The following is a 21,513-nucleotide window of genomic DNA, read 5'->3' on the forward strand; positions in this document are numbered from 1 at the left end:
ATTGCTTATTTCCAATTATGAAATTTTATGTGGGAGACTTATTCAATAAAGCAGCTAATTACAATAATTACACTACACCTTTCCAGCAGAAATGACATTCACCAAGCCCTGTTCATTGGACCATGGTTTTGTGCTTTATGGTCATATGTTTTTATAAATGCCTTTCCATTTATTGTCAGCCTGTTAATATTTGCAAAATGAAAAAAGGAAAAACATGACTCTAAAACTTTTTCTCAGTTACAAACAGAAATACGTTGTTAACAACTCCAAATCAGAAAAAGTGAGCTGAATACTTAGAATAGCTATGGTTTTCTGTCTCAAGTAAATACTAATGGCTTCATTTTGAAGGAGGTTACCAGAGAATACAGGTGTTCAGACTAAGCACAGCAGCATTCCAAAGGAAGCTACTATTCCCTGATAGTCTAGGGTTACTCCCTGGTGGTTGAATAAATGAATTAATATTCTACTTAATTGAAAGTTGTGATGGATCCCAGATTTCAGCAATCAGTAAATGTAAAATATAAATACTCTTATCATACTGGTATTAATAGGTGAGAAAAGTTATTGATCTCCTTTAGTGCTTCAGGGTCATTATTCTGAAAATCAGGTATGCATATACGTACAGAACAAAGGAAAAACGTGCTAGTTTATATCTTGCATAAGATTTGGGATAAGAGCAAGTTATATGTATAAACCAAACCTTTCATGTCAAATAAATATCATTGTATTACAGTATAGTTTGGAAAATCCTTTTTTTATACTGTTAAGCCTTGTGACATTTTAGATACACATGGTTTAGTGATGAGATTTGAACATTGAGCTATATAATCTAGACTTAATTATAATAATTTATAATTTGAGTGACCTAAACAACATAATTTCTATGATTGTCAGATTTCTCACCTGTGAAAAAGAGATAATAACACATACCTATGAGTATTAATTTGAAAATTAAATTACAAATATGTGTAAGACACCTTAGCGCATGATCAAAGAGCCAAGAAAATTAATAAGGATTTACAATATTTGAAATACACAGTTGACTAGCTTCACGTAGTGGGCATTTATACAATTCTTCATTTAGCGACTTGAGAACACACATTCTTTTTTTTTTTAATTTTCTATTTATTTGTTTTGGAGAGAGAGAGAGTATGAGTGGGGGATGGCAGAAGAGAGGGAGACACAGCATCAAAAGCAGGCTCCAGGCTCTGGGCTGTCCACACAGAGCCCGACATGGAGCTCGAAGTCACCAGCTCAGATCATGACCTGAGCAGAAGTTGGACACTTAACTGACTGAGCCACCCAGGCGCTCCAAGAGCACATATTTTGATCGAGGCACACCTAAATGATTTACAAAACATGACCACTTACATACCACAAAGGAATTCTAAACATGAACCAAATCACTATGCTAGAGAAGACATTATTTAGCGGAAGTGTAATAAGATTAGAAACTAAATAACAACCAGAAAACACCAACACCTTTCAAAATTTAAAAATCACTTTTAAATAATTCAGACAGCATAGAAGAAACCACATGGAAATAAAAAGTTTCTAGAACTGAAAACTAATAAACACTATGTAGATTGAACCTATGAGAAGCAACCAAAGGCATTTTTAGAGGGAAAGTTATACCCTTGAGTGCATATTTAGCAAAAGAATAGAGGCTGGCACTAATCATCCAAATATTTAACTCAAGAATTTATAAAAATACCAACCAAGAAAATATTAAGACAGTGGAAGGGGAAAATAAGTATATTTTAATCAAATAGGGGAAAAAGAAGCAATAAGTAATATTAGTAAAACTAACAGTTTGTTCTTTGAAAAGACAAATAAAACTGATAAATCTGCATTAAAATTCAACAAAAGAATACGTAAGGAGTCTTCTGGCATAATGATAGAAGCATTGGCATAGTTTTCTTAATCTCCTTGAATTAAGTAAATAGAATACCTAGATAACATGCAAGTAAATAGAATACCTAGATAACAACCAAACTCCATAGACAATATTTACAACAAAATTAGGTAATCCACAAACCACAAGTAAAAGCAGCTGTAGACAAAACAATAGCCACATGGTTTGCAAGGTGACTTGGTCTGTTTGGAATGCTACAACACATACCACAGACTGGGTGACTTCAACAACAAGCGTTTATCCCTCAGAGCTCTGGAGGCTGGAAAGCCTAACTAAGATCGAGGTGTCAGCAGATTTGTGTCTGGTTCTTCTTCCTGGTTCACAGATGACTGCCTTCTGGCTGCGTGTTCATATGACAGAAAGAGGGAGGGCTCTGGTCTCTTCCTCTTCTTATGAGGGCACACATGCCATCACGGGGCGCTATCCTCATGACCTCCTCTAAACATAGGTACTTCTCAGAGACCCCTTCTCCTAATATCTTCACACTGGGGGGCTAGAGCTTCAACACATGAATTTGGGGTATAACACATAGTATTGGTGCTGTTGGGGAGGAAGCCAAGTTAGTTACAGGGCATGTAATGTCTTTGAGACTGGACCACACCTGCCTAGCTCCACACAAAGAAAAACATCCAGGAGTGGAAACAAACTTGACAGGCCAGTGACAAGAGTGATGAGGGGAAAAGTAGATCCAGATAAAATTGGTGGTGTCTGCTCCCCATAACAAAGCCAGGAAATCTCAGAAAGAAGGCTGCCATATGGTTCACTATGTTAAAACCACAGAAGAAGACACTCTGAAGCTAGAAGGAAATACTAAGGTGTTCAGGAAAACTGTGTGTAAGCATGAGCAATGGAAATTTATCACAGCCAAATTCCCTACAAGAATTGTAAGAGACAAAGAATAAGGAGCAGAATACTGTCCCAATAGAGTGAAACTTACCCTAAAGACCTACCTACCAATGGCTCAAACTGTAGCATTATATGGGAAAATGAGTTAAAAGACATATGGGGATGGAACTGGAGGGTATCATGCTAAGCGAGATAAGTCAATCAGAGAAAGACAGATATCATATGACTTCACTCATATGTGGAATTTAAGATACAGAACAGATGAACAAAAGGGAAGGGAAGCAAAAATAATATAAAAGCAGGGAGGGGGACAAAACATAAAAGACTGTTCAACTGTTCACAGTTCAAAGACTGTTAGTTACAGAGAACTAACTTAGGGTTGTTGGAAGGGCTATTGGGGGGATGGGCTAAATAGGTAAGGGGCATTAGGGAGGACATTTGTTGGGATGAGCACTGGGTGTTATACATAGGGGATGAATTACCGGAATATACTCCTGAAATCATTATTGCACTATATGCTAACTAACTTGGATGTAAATTAAAAATAAATAAATAAATAAATAAAATTTACAAAGACATACAGATTACATAAGACTAGAATAGCAACAAAAGTAAGAAATTCATACATAAGGTGCTTGAATTCAGGAAAGAAGTACAGTTGACTCTTCAACAACATGAATTTGAGCTGTGCACATCCACTTACATGCAGATTTTTTGATAAATGCAGCACAGTACTATCTGTAAATGTATTTTCTTTATGCTTTTAATAACATTTTCTTTTGTCTAGCTTGCTTTATTGTAATAATACAGTATATAATACATATGGCATACAAAATAATGTGTTAGTTGACTGTGTTATTGGTAAGGTGTCCAGTCAACAGTAGGCTGTTAGCAGTTAAGTTTGGGGGGGAGTCAAAGGCTATGTGTGTGTTTTCAACTGAATGGAGTGTCAGTGCCCCTAACCCCTGCATTGGTCAAGGGTCAACTATATTAGTAAAAGCAATGAAGACTAAACTAGGCAGAACATAAAGTGATTACATACATCAGATGATGCCTTTAGAAAACTAGAAAGTAAAAAAGAGGAAATTTGAAGACATCAAAAAGAAATGAAGAAAGAAATGAAAACTATTTGAAAGAAACTGACAAATCAAAGAATTTCAGTGAAGGTCCCAGATCTGTATTATAAAGATCCTGAAAGAAGAAAACAAAAGCCATAGCACAGAACAGCATTAAACTTTTCTGAAATGTAAAAAGATTTGAAGCTATATATTGGAACTGAAAACATCAATAACAAATGACCAAAAATAAGACATATTGCAGACAAATTACAGGACTTAAAAAATTATATATACATATATATTTAATATATTATTTTATTATATTATAATTAATTATTATATTATATATTTTTATGTATTATATATTTATATATATTATATTTTTATAACATTATATTATAATTAGTATTATAATCATAATATAATAATATAATGTAATAACTTAAAATTTATATACATATGTATGTTTAACATATATCTTTAATCTATCACTCTTAACTATAGAGAACTAAGGGGTACTGAAGAGGAGGTGGTTAGGGGATGGGCATTAAGGAGGGTGTAATAAGCACTGGGTGTTATATGTAAGTGATGGATTATTAAATTCTACTTCTGAAACCAATATTCCACTACATGTTAACTAACTGGAACTTAAATAAAAACTTAAAACCAATACTAATAATAATAAAATAAAACAAAAATAGGTATCAGCTCAAAATGAATAAGTGACTTATAAAGGGAAGAACATTTGATTACCATCAGACTTTTTGGCAGGAATGTTTTATGTCAGAAGAAATTAGAATCACATATATAGGATACCCAGGAAAAGAATATGTCATCCAGCTTTCTTATGTCTGGGAAAACCACCTCTCAAGTTTAAAGGAGAAAAGAAAACAACTACTATTAAGATGTAAGAATGTGACTAATGTTGTTCCTATGAGTCTTTCCTGAGGAAATTACTAAAAAACATGCTTCAAACAACCAAAATGAATTCCAAAAATGACTCTAAGACATTAACATAAGAACAGGTGGCAAACATTCTTAAACTGTGTATGACTAACTAGGACCACATGAGGATTAAAATAAAGAGAAAAATATGCAATATCTATTTGCTCTGCTAATATGAGTATAGTACAAGTGTACAAATGAGAGGAAAATGGGAAGAATGTATTCATTTTTTAAATATCCATTAGTTGTATTGTGTTAGAATAGGTATTGTAATGCTAAGACTAGTGCCTATGAAATGTGAAATAAACATAATGAGTAATTGGCAGATAGTCTAATGTCTGTTATCTCTGTATATTTGATAATCAAGAGTTTTGATGTGGGGTGGGAGGATACAGAAACAGAAGAGATACAGATGTCGTATGGAAGAGATTAGGTAAAAGCGCCGAGTCCTGAATTTAAATAGAAAATATCAGAATAAAATCAGGCCAAGCCCTCGAAACAGTGACCCACTCAGTAGCGAAGAGTATCACTAAATTGTGTTCTTGAAACCCATTTCTCAATAAATGAACCAAGGCTTTTTGGAGAAAAATGGTAATTTGGAATAGGAAGCATATACAAGATGAGCTAGGGATATCTGGCCATACTAATAACAATAACTAATAACAAGGGATATCTGGCCATAACTAATAACTAATAACTAATAACAAGGAAGCTTAGACAAAGACTACTAAAGTCAGGCCAAAAGAACCCATGAGCCATTTTGAAAAATCTCCCAATGCTCTTTGACTTCACATGAGGATAATTGTAATGGATTGAAACCAAATATATTTAAGTCCTTAAGTCAATAATGACATTTTTATTTTTTTATTTAAAAAAAAAATTTAATGTTTATTTATTATTGAAAGTCAGAGAGAATCAGAGCATGAGCAGGGGAGGGGCAGAGGGAAAGGGAGACACAGAATCTGAGGCAGGCTCCAGGCTCTGAGCTGTGAGCACAGAGCCCGATGCGGGGCTCGAGCTCAAAAACTGCGAGATCATGCCCTGAGCCGAAGTTGGACGCTTAACCGATGGAGCCACCCAGGTGCCCCAATAATGACATTTTGAAACAACTAATTGGTCACCTTCAGAGGATGATAGAAAACCAATTAATTACATAAAAAATGAATAAGTAAAGGTAAAGAATCAACATTTACTTTGCCTTTTCCATATGAACTGTACTAATGAGTAACCAAATAGTGCATGAGAGGAAGTACTTCATTATAAAGGTGTTCCAACTAATAAATGAGAAAGAAGTGTCAATTTTAGAAACTGAATGAATCAATGATCTAAGCAATAGACATCAATACTACTAACATCACAAAAAGAGGAACAATCAGACATTGTGTGCCTTCTGATGAAAAGCTACACCACCACCTGTGATCTTGCCAAAACCATCAAGTATGAGCCAGATGAGACTCTGGGTCCAACTACCAATTTGCAAGAGGTATAGAAGACAGAGGAGCATGTGAACTATGGCATGAATGTGCACTTGGGAAAATCCACACTCCTGGAAGCTCCAGGTGACATGCCCCCGGTCCTTCAACTGTGGTTGGGGGAGGGGGGCGGCAGGCAGGAGGTGTACCTGTAGATTAAAAGATGTTAAAGAAATTGCCAGAAAATCAGCGAGATCCATCCATTGCTGTGTCCTTCAGCTCCGAATTATTCAACCACAAATAACTGCAAATTTGAACCTCCTGAATTTCACGTTAAAGTGCATAGTTCTGAAAATACCTTTTAAATTAAAATTTTAAGACAAAAAAAATCTCTGTGCTGCTTGAACATTTAATTTTTGTTAAGTTTATTTATTTTGAGAGAAAGAAAGAGTGCATGCACAAGAGGGGCAGAAAAAGAGAGGGAGAGAGAATCCCAAGCAGGCTCCACACCGTCAGTGCAGTGCAGAGCCCAATGTGGGGCTCGAACTCACAAACCCTAAGACCACGACCTGAGCCGAAATCAAGAGTTGGATACTCAACTGACTGAGCCACCCAGGTGTCTCTTGTTTGAATGTTTAAATGTATTTTTGATAATTCAGTCAGAGAATGTTTGTCTTCTGGAGTTGGATGTATTAGATTTACAAACAAAAGAAAACCACCAAAAAGGGCTTTTTCAACTAATCTTTTATTTTCTTCAGTGCAGACTCCATGTAATGTCATCCATACCCTTCCCTTTAAGTCCTACATGTCTGATGTGTTTACATCCAGAAGAAACATTTACTGGCACCTGCCTTACCTGTAATTTAAACTTCAGGTCTAAAATTACTTATCCTGAAATTGATTTCTGTATTCCTTATTTTGATCATTTCAGGTGACTGTCAGTATCTTTTGGAGCCAGAAGAGGGCACTGCAGAGCAGCATAGCTCTGAGTACTTGGACTAGCAGACAGTGTCCTTTGCAGGAAAAAAAAAAAAATGTGCAAAGCTCTACTACAGAAATAACGAAAAGGGGAGGGGTACTAGATAATCACTATAGACTTTCTTTATTTACTAGAAAAAAAGAACCGTTAAAATATATAACTAAATACATATCTGGGCTATCATATATGTTTAGATATAGATAGATGACAGATAGATGTAGATGTCAATGTTTCTTCTTTTAAAACATCCTGAAGCTAGAGGTAGCTGGCTGGCTGGCTGGCTGGCTGGCTGGCTCAGTGTGTGCAGCATGGGACTCTTGATCTCGGGGTCATGAGTTTGAGCCCTATGTTGGGCATAGAGCTTACTTAAAAAATCAGCCAATCGATCAATCAGTAGATCCTGAGGCTGAATCTGAAGTTCTTCCATTAGAGTATTTATTCTTTTGCTACCTCTGCTGTTATAAAATCAGTTCTCAGGAAGTTCCTCGTACAGATTAATAGTGTATTTTACTTTAACTAGTTCGGGTTTAGGACAAAGGAGATCCAGCAGCCCTTTAGCAATCTTAGACGGCACAGAAATAATTTTGGAATCAATATAATAAATATTATCCCCAGTTTCTGCAAAGGTATTTTTCTAACATGAAGAACTCTGTGTTAAGTGTCAGCTGCTCAATTACAGGGCAGTAGGTAGGTGACTGAATTCAGACCATCACCTTCACTAAGGGAAAGATGACTAAGGCATGTCAGTGTCCTTCAGAGATGAAATAAGGGGAGTGGGGTCCAGACCTCTCCCCAAACCTGCAGTCTTGGGGCCTCCGTAGCCCGGGCCTTTCCCATGACAATATGTGTGCTTAGGAACCAAAGGGCAAAAGCACCACCATGATGAGACCCTTCTGTCTCTGCAAATGACTTTAAATAACATTCCTTGGGAGATAGGCTGTCAGCTCTAGGAGGTTAAATCCATGCCCAAAGTCACCTCACAGGGGGAGGGGAGGAGATTTAAGAAAGTTTTAGGATCCATCATGGTAAACAGCCTTCCGTGCACTACCCTAAAAATGTAACTTCTGAAAAAAATGGCATCCACCCTTATTTCCTTGTGTGTACATTAACTTATTCTTCCATGAGTTCTGATGAGTAAAAAAAACCAATTCAGTTTTTCATTATTGAAAATATAAGCGTGCTCCATCTTTCTTCATATGAGGGAAATTGCCAATGTGTTCAATGATCTTTCCCTTTATTGCAGATCTGCTGTGAAATACAAAAATTATATTGCTGGATATGGTGTTATCTAGGTTGTCAGGTGTGGCTGAAAAGACCAGTTTGTGCCTGTCACTTCCTCTCCAGCTGTGGCCATATGGACATGTCGGTCGACAGTACAGTATTTGTTTATAGGCTTGTTTGTTGTAGAATGGAGCTCTGTGACTTTGTACCTGAAGTCACTATGTTGTTTAAAAGAAATTAGACAGTCTGTTTGTACTGGATACAGAGTTGTTCTGTCTCCTGCTCATTTTTTTTCCTCCCTCAAATCTGTTGGAAACACAGTATGCCTTACAGTGTTTCTTCCACCGAGCTCAGCACGTAAGCATATCATCTGCTCTGGATCTCTTTGCCCCACGCATGCATTTCCAACTGCAGTCCTTTGCTCACAGCCTCCTTTGCTATGAAAATCTGAACCATCCTTCAAGGCCTAGTGCAGTGTCCACTTCTTCAGTGACATCTTTGCTATTTCAGATACAGCTATTTGTGCCCACCCGAAGTCGTGCAGCCTTCTCATCTTTTCTGCTGGACACAGCAGCCAGCACCTTACTGTCTACTTTTTACTGGTAACCTCATGCATCATAGCCTTGCCTTTGTAACTAGGCTTTTCGATTCAGGTAAACAATTCTGATTTGTGGGTAAGCTGTATCTCTAATAGTCACTAATATCATACTAAGTGCTTAGAAAATCTAACCTGATCTACTGATCAAGATGAGTAGGTCGTGGGGCACCTGGGTGGCTCAGTCAGGTGGTTGTCCCACTTCAGCTCAGATCATGATCTTACAGTTGGTGGGTTTGAGCCCCGTGTCGGGTTCTGCACTGACAGCTCAGAGCCTGGAGCCTGCTTCGGATTCTGTGTCTCCCTCTCTCTCTGCCCCTCCCCCACTCGCACTCTGCCTCTCTCTGTCTCTTGAAAATAAATAAATGTTTAAAAAGAAGAAAAAAAAAAACAAAAAAGATGAGCAGGACGTTGTCCAAGTGTTATCTCTGGTCTGACTATTGGAGTTACCCTTCCTAGTTATTTGTTATTATGAATCTGCCTAGATCGGCATGCTTCCCTGTTCTTTCTCTGCCCTCTGATTGCCCACTTGAGTTTCCTGCGCACCTGTCACCCCTCTGACTTCTGCAACTATCAGGCAGGACAGAGCTGAATTTGAGGAATCTTCTGGTTTATAGGCAGCCTCCAGGATTTTGTTTATCTTAGTGCTTTTCCCTGGAGTAATTTCATCATTGCCAACTAGGAAGCAACCTTGAAAGCTCATCTCATTTGTCTCCATGTCAGTGGACAAAGCAACTTCTGAACTCATCATTCAGATTAGTACCAAGTCAGAGGCTAAGACCCTAAAACAGGGGATGCCTGGGTGGCTCAGTCAGTTAACCATCTGACTTTGGTTCAGGTCCTGATCTCACAGTTCATGGGTTCGAGCCCCATGTTAGGCTCTGTGCTGACAGCTTGGAGCCTGAAACCTGCTTTGGATTCTGTGTCTCCCTCTCTCTCTGCCCCTCCCCTGTTTACACTCTGTGCATGTGTGTGTGTGTGTGTGTGTGTGTGTCAAAATAAATAAACATTAAAAAAAATAAAAGAACCTGAAACAGGTGTAAAGTGGATTAGAGAACAGTTTGCTGGATGATAGCAAGAAGCAGTCCAATATTTGTCTCAACGCTACATTCTCTGGATACTGAAAAGCCTATTCAGATGTAAGACATTATTACTAATGAGCACAGCCAGTGTATCACCACCATAGTTGTGACGTGTGACCTCACAAGCTTGTTTGCATTTCTGCCCAAATAAAAGTAAAAATAGAAGGTAAAATTAAAGAATAGAATCACTCATATAATGATGCGTCAGTAAAAAAAATTATGTTTGATGTTTTAATACTGTTCTCTATATAATGTATGTAATGATTTGTCAGTATATTATCCCTTCACATTCCAAAACTAATAACCCACACTTACAATTTTTCAGCTTCGCAAGTCTGTCTTCAGCATCAGGGCAAGGAATCTTCTAGAAAAAGAGACTGCAGTCACTAAAATCTTAAGGTAACACCATTAAACACTGATACATATTTAACCCTAGTGGGATTATATTCAGCAAAAAAACTCTTTTCTCTTTAATGAACTAATTTTCTGAGTATCAATACACACTTTCTGCTAGAAAGTAGGCCTGTGTAACTATGTAGTTACAAATAATGTCAAATACATCATTTATATCTTTCCTGGAAAAATAATATTTTATTAGCTCAGTCATGCATTTTTCTTTTCATGCCCATACACATAAATCATTAAGTATAAACATTTACAAAAAGATGACCATAACTTACTTTTATTCTTCCATGTTTTATTTCTTTTGTGATATATAAAGGACAAATCACAATCTAAGGGGGAAATTGTAAGCTTTTTAGAAGTAATTATGATTTATTAACCTATTAAGAGTAAATGTATTTAAAACCTATAAGAATCAAAAGCATATCCATTTTAAAATGCTTAAGAAAATGTGTAATTTCAACAGTGGTTTCTTAAACCTGCCTTGATGAAGTATCAGAAAGGAAAATCAGGCTAGCTACTTAAGAGTATTTTACAAGACTGTGTCATAACGTGAAAGAGCATGATCTTTATAACAATGCACGAGCATTCGGAATGCTATTTATGGTGCACATATTACACAGACGCATGTAACAATACAACTAAATACTGGAGGCTAGAAGGAGAATGGTTGACAAGGTGAATGGATGAATTTATACTGGGAAGACCCTTCCCAACTTATGCTGAGAGGAAGGAGTTAGACTGTCTTCTAGTCTACCTTGGTTCTAGGAATGGTCATTAAAGAGTTTTTGCCAGAGTGTATATATCACAACTTGGATGACTGTAATGAGGAAATAAGGCTAATATATATGGTTTGAGACACTATTTTGAGTTTATAACAGTACTTGAAATTTGTGTGCCAAAAACAATCCTAGTAACTAGTCAAGACAGTATTCTGGTATTCAATCTTTTATCTGCTGACAGTTCGTGTGCAGATATGAATATGTGCTGCAGTGCCTTTTATGAGAGGAGAACAATCATTTCTGGGCTTATTATGTATTATCACCACAAAATAAGATGAGATGATCATAAAAGGTCTGGTTGAAATAGAGAAAGGAAAGCTTTCTCAGCAAATCTCTAACAACCTGCGTCCCAATTTCAGTTTGAGTCCAATTGGCTCAACCCTGGCATTGCCATCAGATAACGTCATGGGGGGCCAGCCTTGAATGCTGCATGGTACTCCAGGGTCTTTATCAAGCTGTAACTACTATACTAGATGAATTCCTGGAAGGATCAATCCCTAGCGTCTTGAAGATGCTCCTCTGTTCACACAAGACAGACCATGCCGTGCACTGACGGGGAAGAGAATTCAGCCTCCAATCCAAAGGACCCACGAGGGGATTGTAATACTCTGAGCCTGTATTCAGAGTCTACTTACCAAATTAGGAACCAAAATGACATTACTCACCTACCCAGAGTAACTACCTTCTTGAATGTACCCTGGAGCTCCCAGAGACTTCAGAGCACAGGCAGACAGGCATCCCTGGAAGAAGTCACTTCCAGAGCCTCACCTCTCTGTGAATTTTCTTAAATTTGGTCTTCCAGTTTTTCTTTTCCACTACCTTTTCTTTATTCACCTGCTCCCAGTTTACAAACACACACACACACACACACACACACACACACACACACACACACAAAACACAGTGAGATTGTAATTCATGCACAAGGAAGGTGAAGCTATGGTGCGTATTGATCTGGGTTGCCAAACACAGTGACTATTCCCACGCAAGTTTCTCCAGAAAGGGGATCCCATTGGGCAACAGCTTATTGTCTATCTAGGTGACAAGTTTTTGGAAAACCTCCTTCCAAGAATTCATCTACCTTAGGGTTAGGCCTTAGAAATAACACAGACATTACAAGAATTAAGGTCAATACGTCAAACTGATAGTTTCTTTGGGTGCACTTACCTTTTTTCACTCATCATATAGTAGCAATGATAATAATAATAATAATAACATGTTATAGGAGTTGAAAAATAAAGTCAGACTTTTTCTGACAGATTTGGCTCATCTGCTTGATAATGAAAGCTGACGTCATGGTGCCCAATATCATAAAAGTGAATTTATTGGATGGATAGAACTCTCTGGTGTTTTCTCAGAGTCATATTAAAGCACAGATGTAATCGTGCTAGAAATCACATCCTTTACCGCTAAATAACATTGCAGGGAGGGATTTAGCTGTTGATTTTTAAATGTGCAGAAGTGGTTTTAAAAAGAGAATATTTGTGGAGTTACCTGAGCCAAATTTTTAAGACTATTAGGGAATAGGGACGCCTTCAGTCTTGCCTAATAATTGTGTAATTTGAGGAACACCCAGACCCAGTAGCATTTTACTACAGCCCAGCATATTACAAACTGAGAGGCAACTGTAGGCTGCCAGAGCTGCTACTTGGTCAATCTCAGGAATAAGAGGCTACAATTAGAAAAAAATGAAGACTTGTTTAAGAATACAAATTTGATCTTTAGAAAAGCCATTTAGCTCTTTTTCTGTGAAAATGTTTTCCTTGTTGGTGCTACATTAGTCTCTGCAAGAATTAAGGGCGAGATGTCAAACTGACAGTTTCTTTGGGTGTATTTACCTTTTTTCATTAATTGTATAGTAGTAGTAATGATGATGACGATGATAATAATAATATATTATACCTGCATTATAATGTAAGAAGGTCAAGAACTGATTGGGTCAATACCTATGGGTCCATGGGCATTTTTCTATGCTATTTTTCAATGAACAAGAACAACAAATGGAAAGAAAAACAAAGAAGAAGGGACAAGAGAAATTAAAAAGAAAGAAAAGGAAAACATTTGCAGTCACTTCAGGGTAAGCAATCAAATAGGCCTACCCTATATTATGGGAGCAGATGAACGTGCTAACTAACTTTATTGGTGGCAATCACTGCACGATATATACGTACGTCGAATCATGTTGTATACCTTATATTTACACAACGTTATTTGTCAAGTATCCCTCAGTAAAGCTGGGGGGAAAAATGGCCACTCCCATGACCCTTTGCATTTTGGAAGGAGGCTTTGAAAGAAGGAAAGGACAAGGAGGTACAGATTCTGTATCTTAATGGATGGGTCTGCCTTGATACAACAGAAAAGAAGTGCAGCAGAGACTTGTTTTAGTGCTCTGTCACTCTCGATTTTCCTAGTCTTCTATTTTCATAGCCTTATTGTCCTTAGTTTCATCTAAGAGGTTCCTCTTCAGGGAGGTAGGCAGAAGGTTATAGGAAGACACAGAAAGAAGACCTCAGCCAAATCATTTTGGCAACAGGTGGGCATTTGTGCTGATTTGGGTGCACAGAGAGATAAGTCACATAAACTTTAAATCCAGTGTGATTTAAGAAGATACCATGAAATATTAGTGTCTTAGAAATAACTTTTAAAAATAACAAATATTTGGGGAAAATAATACAAAACAAATCCCTGATCTAAGGTATCTCAAGACCAGGCTGTGTAAACAGGTTAATTATTTAAATCCCTGATTTTCCAGGAATTTAAAGATTGCAGGAGGTGATCCTCAGGGTCCACCTAATTCTAACATAAGCTACTAGACTTGGTGTCAGAAGGCCTGGACCAGCATCTGGCTCTGCTCCTCCATAACCTTAAGCCACTCACTTACCTGCTGCCTTTGCAGCATAGACTGCCCCAAATGGTCACCTGAATAATCTGTTGGTCAATCAGAGCAAAATTTAATACTCATCACAGTGAGGCAGTCTCCCACTGCAGCACTCTTAATAATACCTCACAAGAGATAGGTCAGGAGTGGATATTTGTAGGATTTGGGGTTTGGGTTTAAGTGTTGTTAGTGATTGATATTGGGCAGAATTCTTGATGTAAGAGTTTAGACAGTTTCACAATATATACAAAACATCAAATCATTATTTTGTAATGCTGTAATGTGTGCTATAAGCTAATACAACATTATATGTCAATTATACCTCGTTTAGTTTTATTTTTTTTATTTTAGAGAAAGAATGCAAGTGGAAGAGAGGGGCAGAGGGAGAGAGAGAGAATCTTTTTTCTCTTTTTTAAAGTTTATTTTTTGAGAAAGAGCGAGCAGGGGAGGGGCAGAGAGAGAGGGAGAGAGAGAATCCCAAGCAGGCTCTGCACTGTCAGTGCGTAGCCCTATTTGGGGCTCGAACTCATGAACCATAAGATCATGACCTGAGCTGCAGTTGGATGCTTAACCGACTGAGCTACCCGGGCACCCTGAGAAAGGATCTTAAGCAGGCTGTGTGCTCAGTGTGGAGCCTGACACGGGGTTCAATCCCACAACCCTGGGATCATGACCTGAGCAGAAATCAAGAGTGAGTCACTCAACTGACTGAACCACCCAGGTGCCCTGATATACCTCAATTAAAAAAAAAAAAAAGAGTGTAGGACTCTCCCGGATACACAAGTAACAAGTACGTGTTATGGATAGGTACCATTACTTTTCTGGGGAGGGCGGCACTGGGAGTGAGGGCACAGTAGAGAGGGCATCCCTTTGCCACTCTGTGCCCCAGTGTTCTTTCCACCCCCTCTGGCTCCACCTTTCATTTGTCAGTTGTTCAGTGGAGTTTGCATGTCTGTTTTTCACTTTCCTTCCTGATGTGGGGTGATTTCTGAAAAGAAAGAAATCAGTGGTGAGTTTCTGCTGTCCTCTTCACTCCAGAAATCAATTCTATTCTGCCCTTGGATTTTTAGCCATATACATGTATTACCTTTAAAAATAAATACAACTAATTTTTATTTATTTTATTTTTTTATTTTTTTAATGTTTTTATTTATTTTTTGAGACAGAGATAGAGCATGAGCGGGGGAGGGGCAGAGAGAGAGGGAGACACAGAATCTGAAGCAGGCTCCAGGCTCTGAGCTGTCAGCACAGAGCCCAACGTGGCGCCCAAACTCACAGACTGGGAGATCATGACCTGAGCCGAATTCGGACGCCCAACCAACTGAGCTACCCAGGCGCCCCAATACAACTAATTTTTAGAAAGAGCATTTAAAAAAACAACGTTTAGGGTTGATGGACCCCGCTGGGCAGGGTCTTGGCCTGAGTGTTGATGAGTACCTATTATTTTTAGGTGATTGGTTTGACCAGTTGAGAGACATATTGTCTAGAGACAGGGGCTGGTCCATTAGCCCATAACTCAAACGAATGGATTTTCAGAAAGTTCCTGAAGCTAACAATGAAATTACTTATTGGTTAACGGCCTTACATTCTGAGACAGGAAATTCTTGGAGTGAATAGTAAAGTCATATTGATGGAGAGGCCTGAGTTCTTAGTACTGATAATTAAGCTGCGGGGCTGCCGGGGTCTCAGTTCTCAGGGGATCCGTGTTTCCGTTTGAAACAGGATCCACGTTATTCCAGGAAAAAGTATGCTCTATACCTTTACTATGAACAGGAAACTCAAGCCGACAAAGGGAAAAGTCAGAGAGAAAGGGGCCCAGAGTCTGAGGTATTTGAATCATTGGAGTCACCAGTGCCGTCTCCGCATAGTCATCTCTAATTTTTTCATTTGTGTTCTCCTAGGTAGTATTTTTGAAAATTAATCTATGTTGTAAGAAATAGAAAGGAACTTCTCCATATTTATGGGAACTCTGTGAAGGAGACAGAAGTGGGGCATTTTTACAGAACTTGAGAATATGGTCCCTTGCTTGCCTGCAGGGGATTCACTGGGCGCAAATGGGCATCTGTATTCTCTCTCTCTCTCTCTCTCTCTCACTCTCTTTATTTTCAAGACTTATCTGGAGAGGATTGCAAGAAAGAGGATGTTCCACCACCTAAGCTGTAAAATCCAGGGTTGCTGTTAAATTCACTCTGTTTTGACTTCGCCTGTACTGTTCAGCTCCACTAAAGAAAGCTTCCTTCAAAAAGCAGTGACCTTTTCACTACATCAGAAGATATCAAAACAAATAGCAGTGTGCTTTCAAAAGCGTCGCTGCCTCTACTGAGATTTCTCTAATTCAGAGCCCTGAAATTGAGCAAAAATGCATTATCATTCCTGCTAGGCTGAATGCATAGAGAAATGTCAGAATAAAATAATTAAACATTTTATATTACTTTAGAATATTCCATCCCTTTGTGGTTTTCCATAAGTAATTCACTAGTTAGGAAGTGTCTTTATAACCTTTTTTGAATTATCAGTCTAGCATAGTATTTGAATTCTGATATTTGGATCTACAACCAAATCTTCCTTGCCGTGCACTCATATTAATAATTCTTTAAAGTCTAAGGAATAGCCTTTAGTTGAATGCTACTTACTACAAAAAAATTTTAAGTCTATTTAATGACATCTGTGGGGTTATTTTTTCTCTAAGAGAATCATTTTTATGTACAAATGTACAAATTGTACAAATACATTTGCTATACTACTTAAATATAAATAAAATCAGAACACATTTGTTAAGAAACAGATTTTCAAATGACATTAGCTGGATTTTCTTCCGGAAGGAAAGGACTTGCTCATTCAAGAAATACTTCTGCTGCATCTTCTATGCACCAGGCATTTTCCGAGATACTGGACACATAGATTATTCCCTCAAAGAGTTCATATTTGCCCTGAGCACATGATTATGACACTAGTCAGATGGAAGAGTCTTCAGTAATATCTCTAGTTCTGTGAACACAACTGTGACGAGAAAATTCATACAGAGCATAGTCATGGTTCCCTTACTGAGTGACTTTAATAATTGAAATCATTTATCTAAAATGTCTCATAAAATAAAGTGTTTTGTCCCCTAAACTATGTTTACATTATGCCATGAAAATGCCTTCCCAACATGAAGATAGAGGAGTAGGAAAAGGGAAATGGGAAAAGAATGAATAATGAATATTTTTTTAAGACCCACATATGATGCTAAGATCTTACACGTATTATGTCAGTCAATCTGTACAATACACCTATTTAGGAAAAATACTATCATTACCCCTATGTTATGCGTGACAAAACTGAGTCTTAGACTGGGTAAGTACTTTCTCCCAAGATCACAAACCATAGAAATGGTCTTGGGTATCACATCAATACCAACTACAATCTGATTTCCCAATTAGGCAGCCATATTTATGTGTCCTCAACAACTTATGAAACTAATCTCTCCCGTTTACTGGAAGATGACTGTGCACTAAACACTGTACTATTTTATAACCTCTGTCTCATTAGGTCCTCATAGCAAACCCTGAAAGACAAGGACTATTAACTCTGTTTTAGAGAGGAAAAATTAAGTCTCAGGAAGCTTAGCTAACCTGCCTAAATCACCTTGTCTAATGAATCAGGGAGCCAGAGAACCAGGAATCAAACCCTGGTCGGTGTAACTCCAAAATCCATGTATTAACTATGACTCTATGCTTTTAAATTATAGAAGGTCCTTTGTTTTCATCCACTCTATGGACAACCACTAAGGCCTTTGTTTTTCCCATACTCATGAATGCTTCTCAGGGTGTACAAACATGTTATGCATCATACAGAGTTGCCAGGTCAAGGGGAAATTAGAAGCTGAAATCTAGCCCCCACTGTACCTAAGGCACACCCTCCTTGCCAGGCAGTGCCCCTGGCATAGGACTACATCTCTCCAGAGGAACAGGCTTTTCCCAATTTATGCAAAGGTACTATGTGGTCTACAGGCATCCTTGCTGTCTGGGGCAGCTTAAGTATTTAGGACCATAACCCTCTCCAATCTCATTCCTCTCCCTCCATATTCTCCATAAAACTTCCTGTGGTAGAGAGGAACCAGCTTTAGCCATCTGGGGCTAATAGAGGTGTCTTCATGGAAGATCTTTTGCTGGATATCTGTTGCAACTCCAACCTTAGGCCCTGATGGATAAGTCAGCTCAGGAAAGCTCATATGTGGACTGAAATTGTGTGGCCTTCTTGACTCTGAGCTACAAAGGTCACCTCATTCTTGTTCAAATCCAAATAGTCACATAGAGTATGCTGTGGCAGTATAGTAGAAGTGGAAAGAGGACAGGCTTTGCAGTTAGCCATGCTTGGCTTTGAATCCTCTGAGTCATGGTTAAGTCCTTGGAAAGTCTCAACTTCTTATGCCTTTCAAGTGGAGGTATAAGCAACCTCATAGGAGTAAATGAGCAGTGTCTATCACTTACTCAGTGGCTCAGTAGCCAGTCTGGGTTGGCATTCTGGCTCCACCCTTGTGCTAGTCTTGCTAACATTAAAAGCATCATCAGCTCATTTGTTCACATCATTTGGTGGATATACTCCCAAACTAATAACATAGACTCATCAACCAGAGTTGGCATCACCTGTAACTGACTGAAAGTCTTGGGAATGGAGACCCACGGTCTTTGAAATGTCTCAAGTGCAACTATGACATTCTCTGCTCTGCTTGGATGGGCCAGGAAAAAAATGGTCTTATCTCAGAATTGGGAGACCTAGCCAAACAGGTAGAGACAAGCATGTTGCAAAGAAAAGGGAGAGGGGGACGTTGAGGGCATGGTCACAGGTGTTGGTAAAGGTGAGCCTGATTGACTTGGCAGGTGGAAGAGTGAGAGTTGGATTTAAATCAAGATCTCTGCAGGATAAGAGAGGCTGGTGATTCGGGCATGAGGAATGGCTGGAAGAGACCATAGACCTGCCCTCAGAGGCACCATTAGCAGAAGAACAATACTGCCATGGTGGAGACAAGCGTGACATTGTCTTCTGCATGGGTTGTAAGTGCCTACCTGGAACTTAGGTGTGTGCATCACTTTGGAGCCCCGCAACTTCTAGGCGGTGAGGACTTAGCTAGGGCTCCTCTTTCATAGGCTGTAGGCTGAATGAGAGTGTTTTTGTCCTCTGGCCTTTTGGGTCCTGTTCTCCCACGGCTGCCTCCCCGGGGCTCAGGACAGATGAACTGACACCTGGGCTCTCCTCTAGAACAGAAGCATCTAGGTCACATTCCTCTGGAAGACAGATGAGCCTGATATTACAGAGACTGAGGAGATGGTGGAGTTTTCTAGAGGAAGGAGTTCAAATTAAACCCCTGTGAAGCCCTCCAAGGGGCCACCTGTTCCTGTGCACATCATTAGCTATATGACAAGGGAAATTTGAGGAAAGGACAAACGGCCCTCTTCATTCTTATTCTGTCCTCCCCTGTCTAGACCCAGAGCTCCCAGCTCTCTGAAGCTGGCCCAATTAAATGGAAATCTAAGCGAGCTTAATAATGCAAAGCATTAGCATCTTACCCCACGAGTGCTCCTTCCCATCTGACAAGCTCTCCTTTTCAAATTCTTGTTTCATCATTCAGCCTAGCAATTCAGCAGCTTTGGATGAGGTCATGTTAGTTTCCTGCAGCCCCACATTCTGGGCCCGACTAGCACCGCTTGGAGGGGCTGAGTGCTTTGTAGCCTCTCACAGATCTTCCCGTTAGACTTGCCAACCGCTCAGTGGAATGCGCTCCAGCACAGGAGGGGAGGATGCTAGAAGGACCTTGCAGGTGAGAAGCACAGGTACCCATGAAGCTGAGTTTTGGTCAGCCTCCTGACAGAGCAATAACTCTTTATGGCAAACATTTGGTAAGAATCACCCAAAGTTTTTGGGAAACAGAGTATCAGGTATTAATATACTCAATATTAATAAAATATTAAATTATTAACATCTAATTTATTAAAGATTCTGTTAACATATGTAATGTATTTGTAGATGTTAATGTATTGAATACTAATTATTAATATTGAATATATTACCATCAAAACATTGAATATTAATCAAATATGTAATTAAATATTAGATATTTTCATAACTATTTATCTGTGATTCTATTAAGGCTGCTTCATTGTTGGTTTTTCTTATTTATGAGATTTAAAAACTCTTGTAGACTAGTTGAAAGACCATTTGGAGATACAGAGACTAAGTTAAGTATATGGAACTTAAGTGTATTCAGAGAGCAATGAGAAGATAAGATCTGTGGGTGTATGCATTTGTATAAAACATAAAGAGGCAAAGAGGCCAAATAGAACTTCATTTAAGCAAAATAATATATATATTTTTGCTTTTTTAAAATCAAACTTTCCGGAGTGCCTGGGTGGCTTGGTTGGTTGAGCATCTGACTTTGCCTCGGGTCATGATCTCACGGTTTGCGGGTTCAAGCCCCCCCCACCCCCCCCCCCACCCCCCGCCGCGTTGGGCTCTGTGCTGACTGACAGCTCAGAGCCTGGAGCCTGCTTCGGACTCTGTCTCCCTCTCTCTCTGCCCTTCCCCTGCTCATGCTCTGGCTCTCTCTTTCTCTCAAAAATAAATAAACATTAAAAAAATTTTTTTTAAATTAAATCAAACTTTCCTTGAACTTTTCTTAGTTTCATTGAGATATAATTGACATATAACATTGTATTAATTTCAGGGGTACAACATAATAATTCGAGGAGATTTGTATGTATTATGAAATGATTATCACGAGAAGTCTAATCAACATCCATTATCATACACAGTAAAGTAATATATTTCAAAGACGTTTTCCTAGTTGTTTCCTGATTTGTGGTAATCAAAATATGTTATATTTCGTTGAGATTGTACATGATTTGTACATTATTACAAAGTGATTATAATTGTGCTATGGATCAGGAGAGCTACTATTAAATTTTACCCAACAGATGCAGCAAACTATTTTAACAGGGTTTCTCTTTTACTCTTTTATCATTGGAGCATAAAGCAATAAGTAGTATAAGAAAATTCATCTCAGTAGAAAAATTGGTTCATATGGTTTCCGCAACATTTGCAAAATTTCATTTTTGTTATAATAAAAAGTCCAATCTTTACATTGTAATTTACGTTTTTCTGAGACAGATGGAGCATTACCAAATTTAAACCCTAGTGTGGTGTGGGGTTTCAGACATTCTATTTGCTGAATTTTAATAGATGCACTAAAGGCATGGATTGCCCATGAGCTGATTGTCTTTTTTATTTATCATACCTGCATACGATAAGACACTAAGGCTTCTTTTATGTTTCAGTCTACAACAAGGTTCTGGTTGCCCACATGTTTACATGTGTGCTTATGACAACATTGTTATGAATAGCTCAAGACTGGAAAGAACA

At 38.5% G+C, this 21,513-nt stretch overlaps 1 protein-coding gene across 8 annotated transcripts in view; it reads left to right on the plus strand.

The window, feature by feature from the left end:
* The window catches only part of NALCN (sodium leak channel, non-selective), a 335,141-nt gene that overhangs the window by 250,760 nt on the left and 62,868 nt on the right, over positions 1 to 21,513 (plus strand). For all 8 annotated transcript variants that reach the window (XM_086708540.1, XM_086708523.1, XM_086708529.1 and 5 more), the window contains one exon: positions 10,379 to 10,452. In XM_086708540.1, the coding sequence (XP_086564666.1) occupies positions 10,379 to 10,452 (74 nt within the window). The remainder of the gene's footprint in view (positions 1 to 10,378; positions 10,453 to 21,513) is intronic.

The sequence above is a fragment of the Puma concolor genome, chromosome A1 (genome assembly GCF_028749965.1).
Source record: "Puma concolor isolate L17-30 chromosome A1, mPumCon1.1.hap2, whole genome shotgun sequence".
In the NCBI taxonomy this organism is placed as follows: Eukaryota; Metazoa; Chordata; class Mammalia; order Carnivora; family Felidae; genus Puma; species Puma concolor.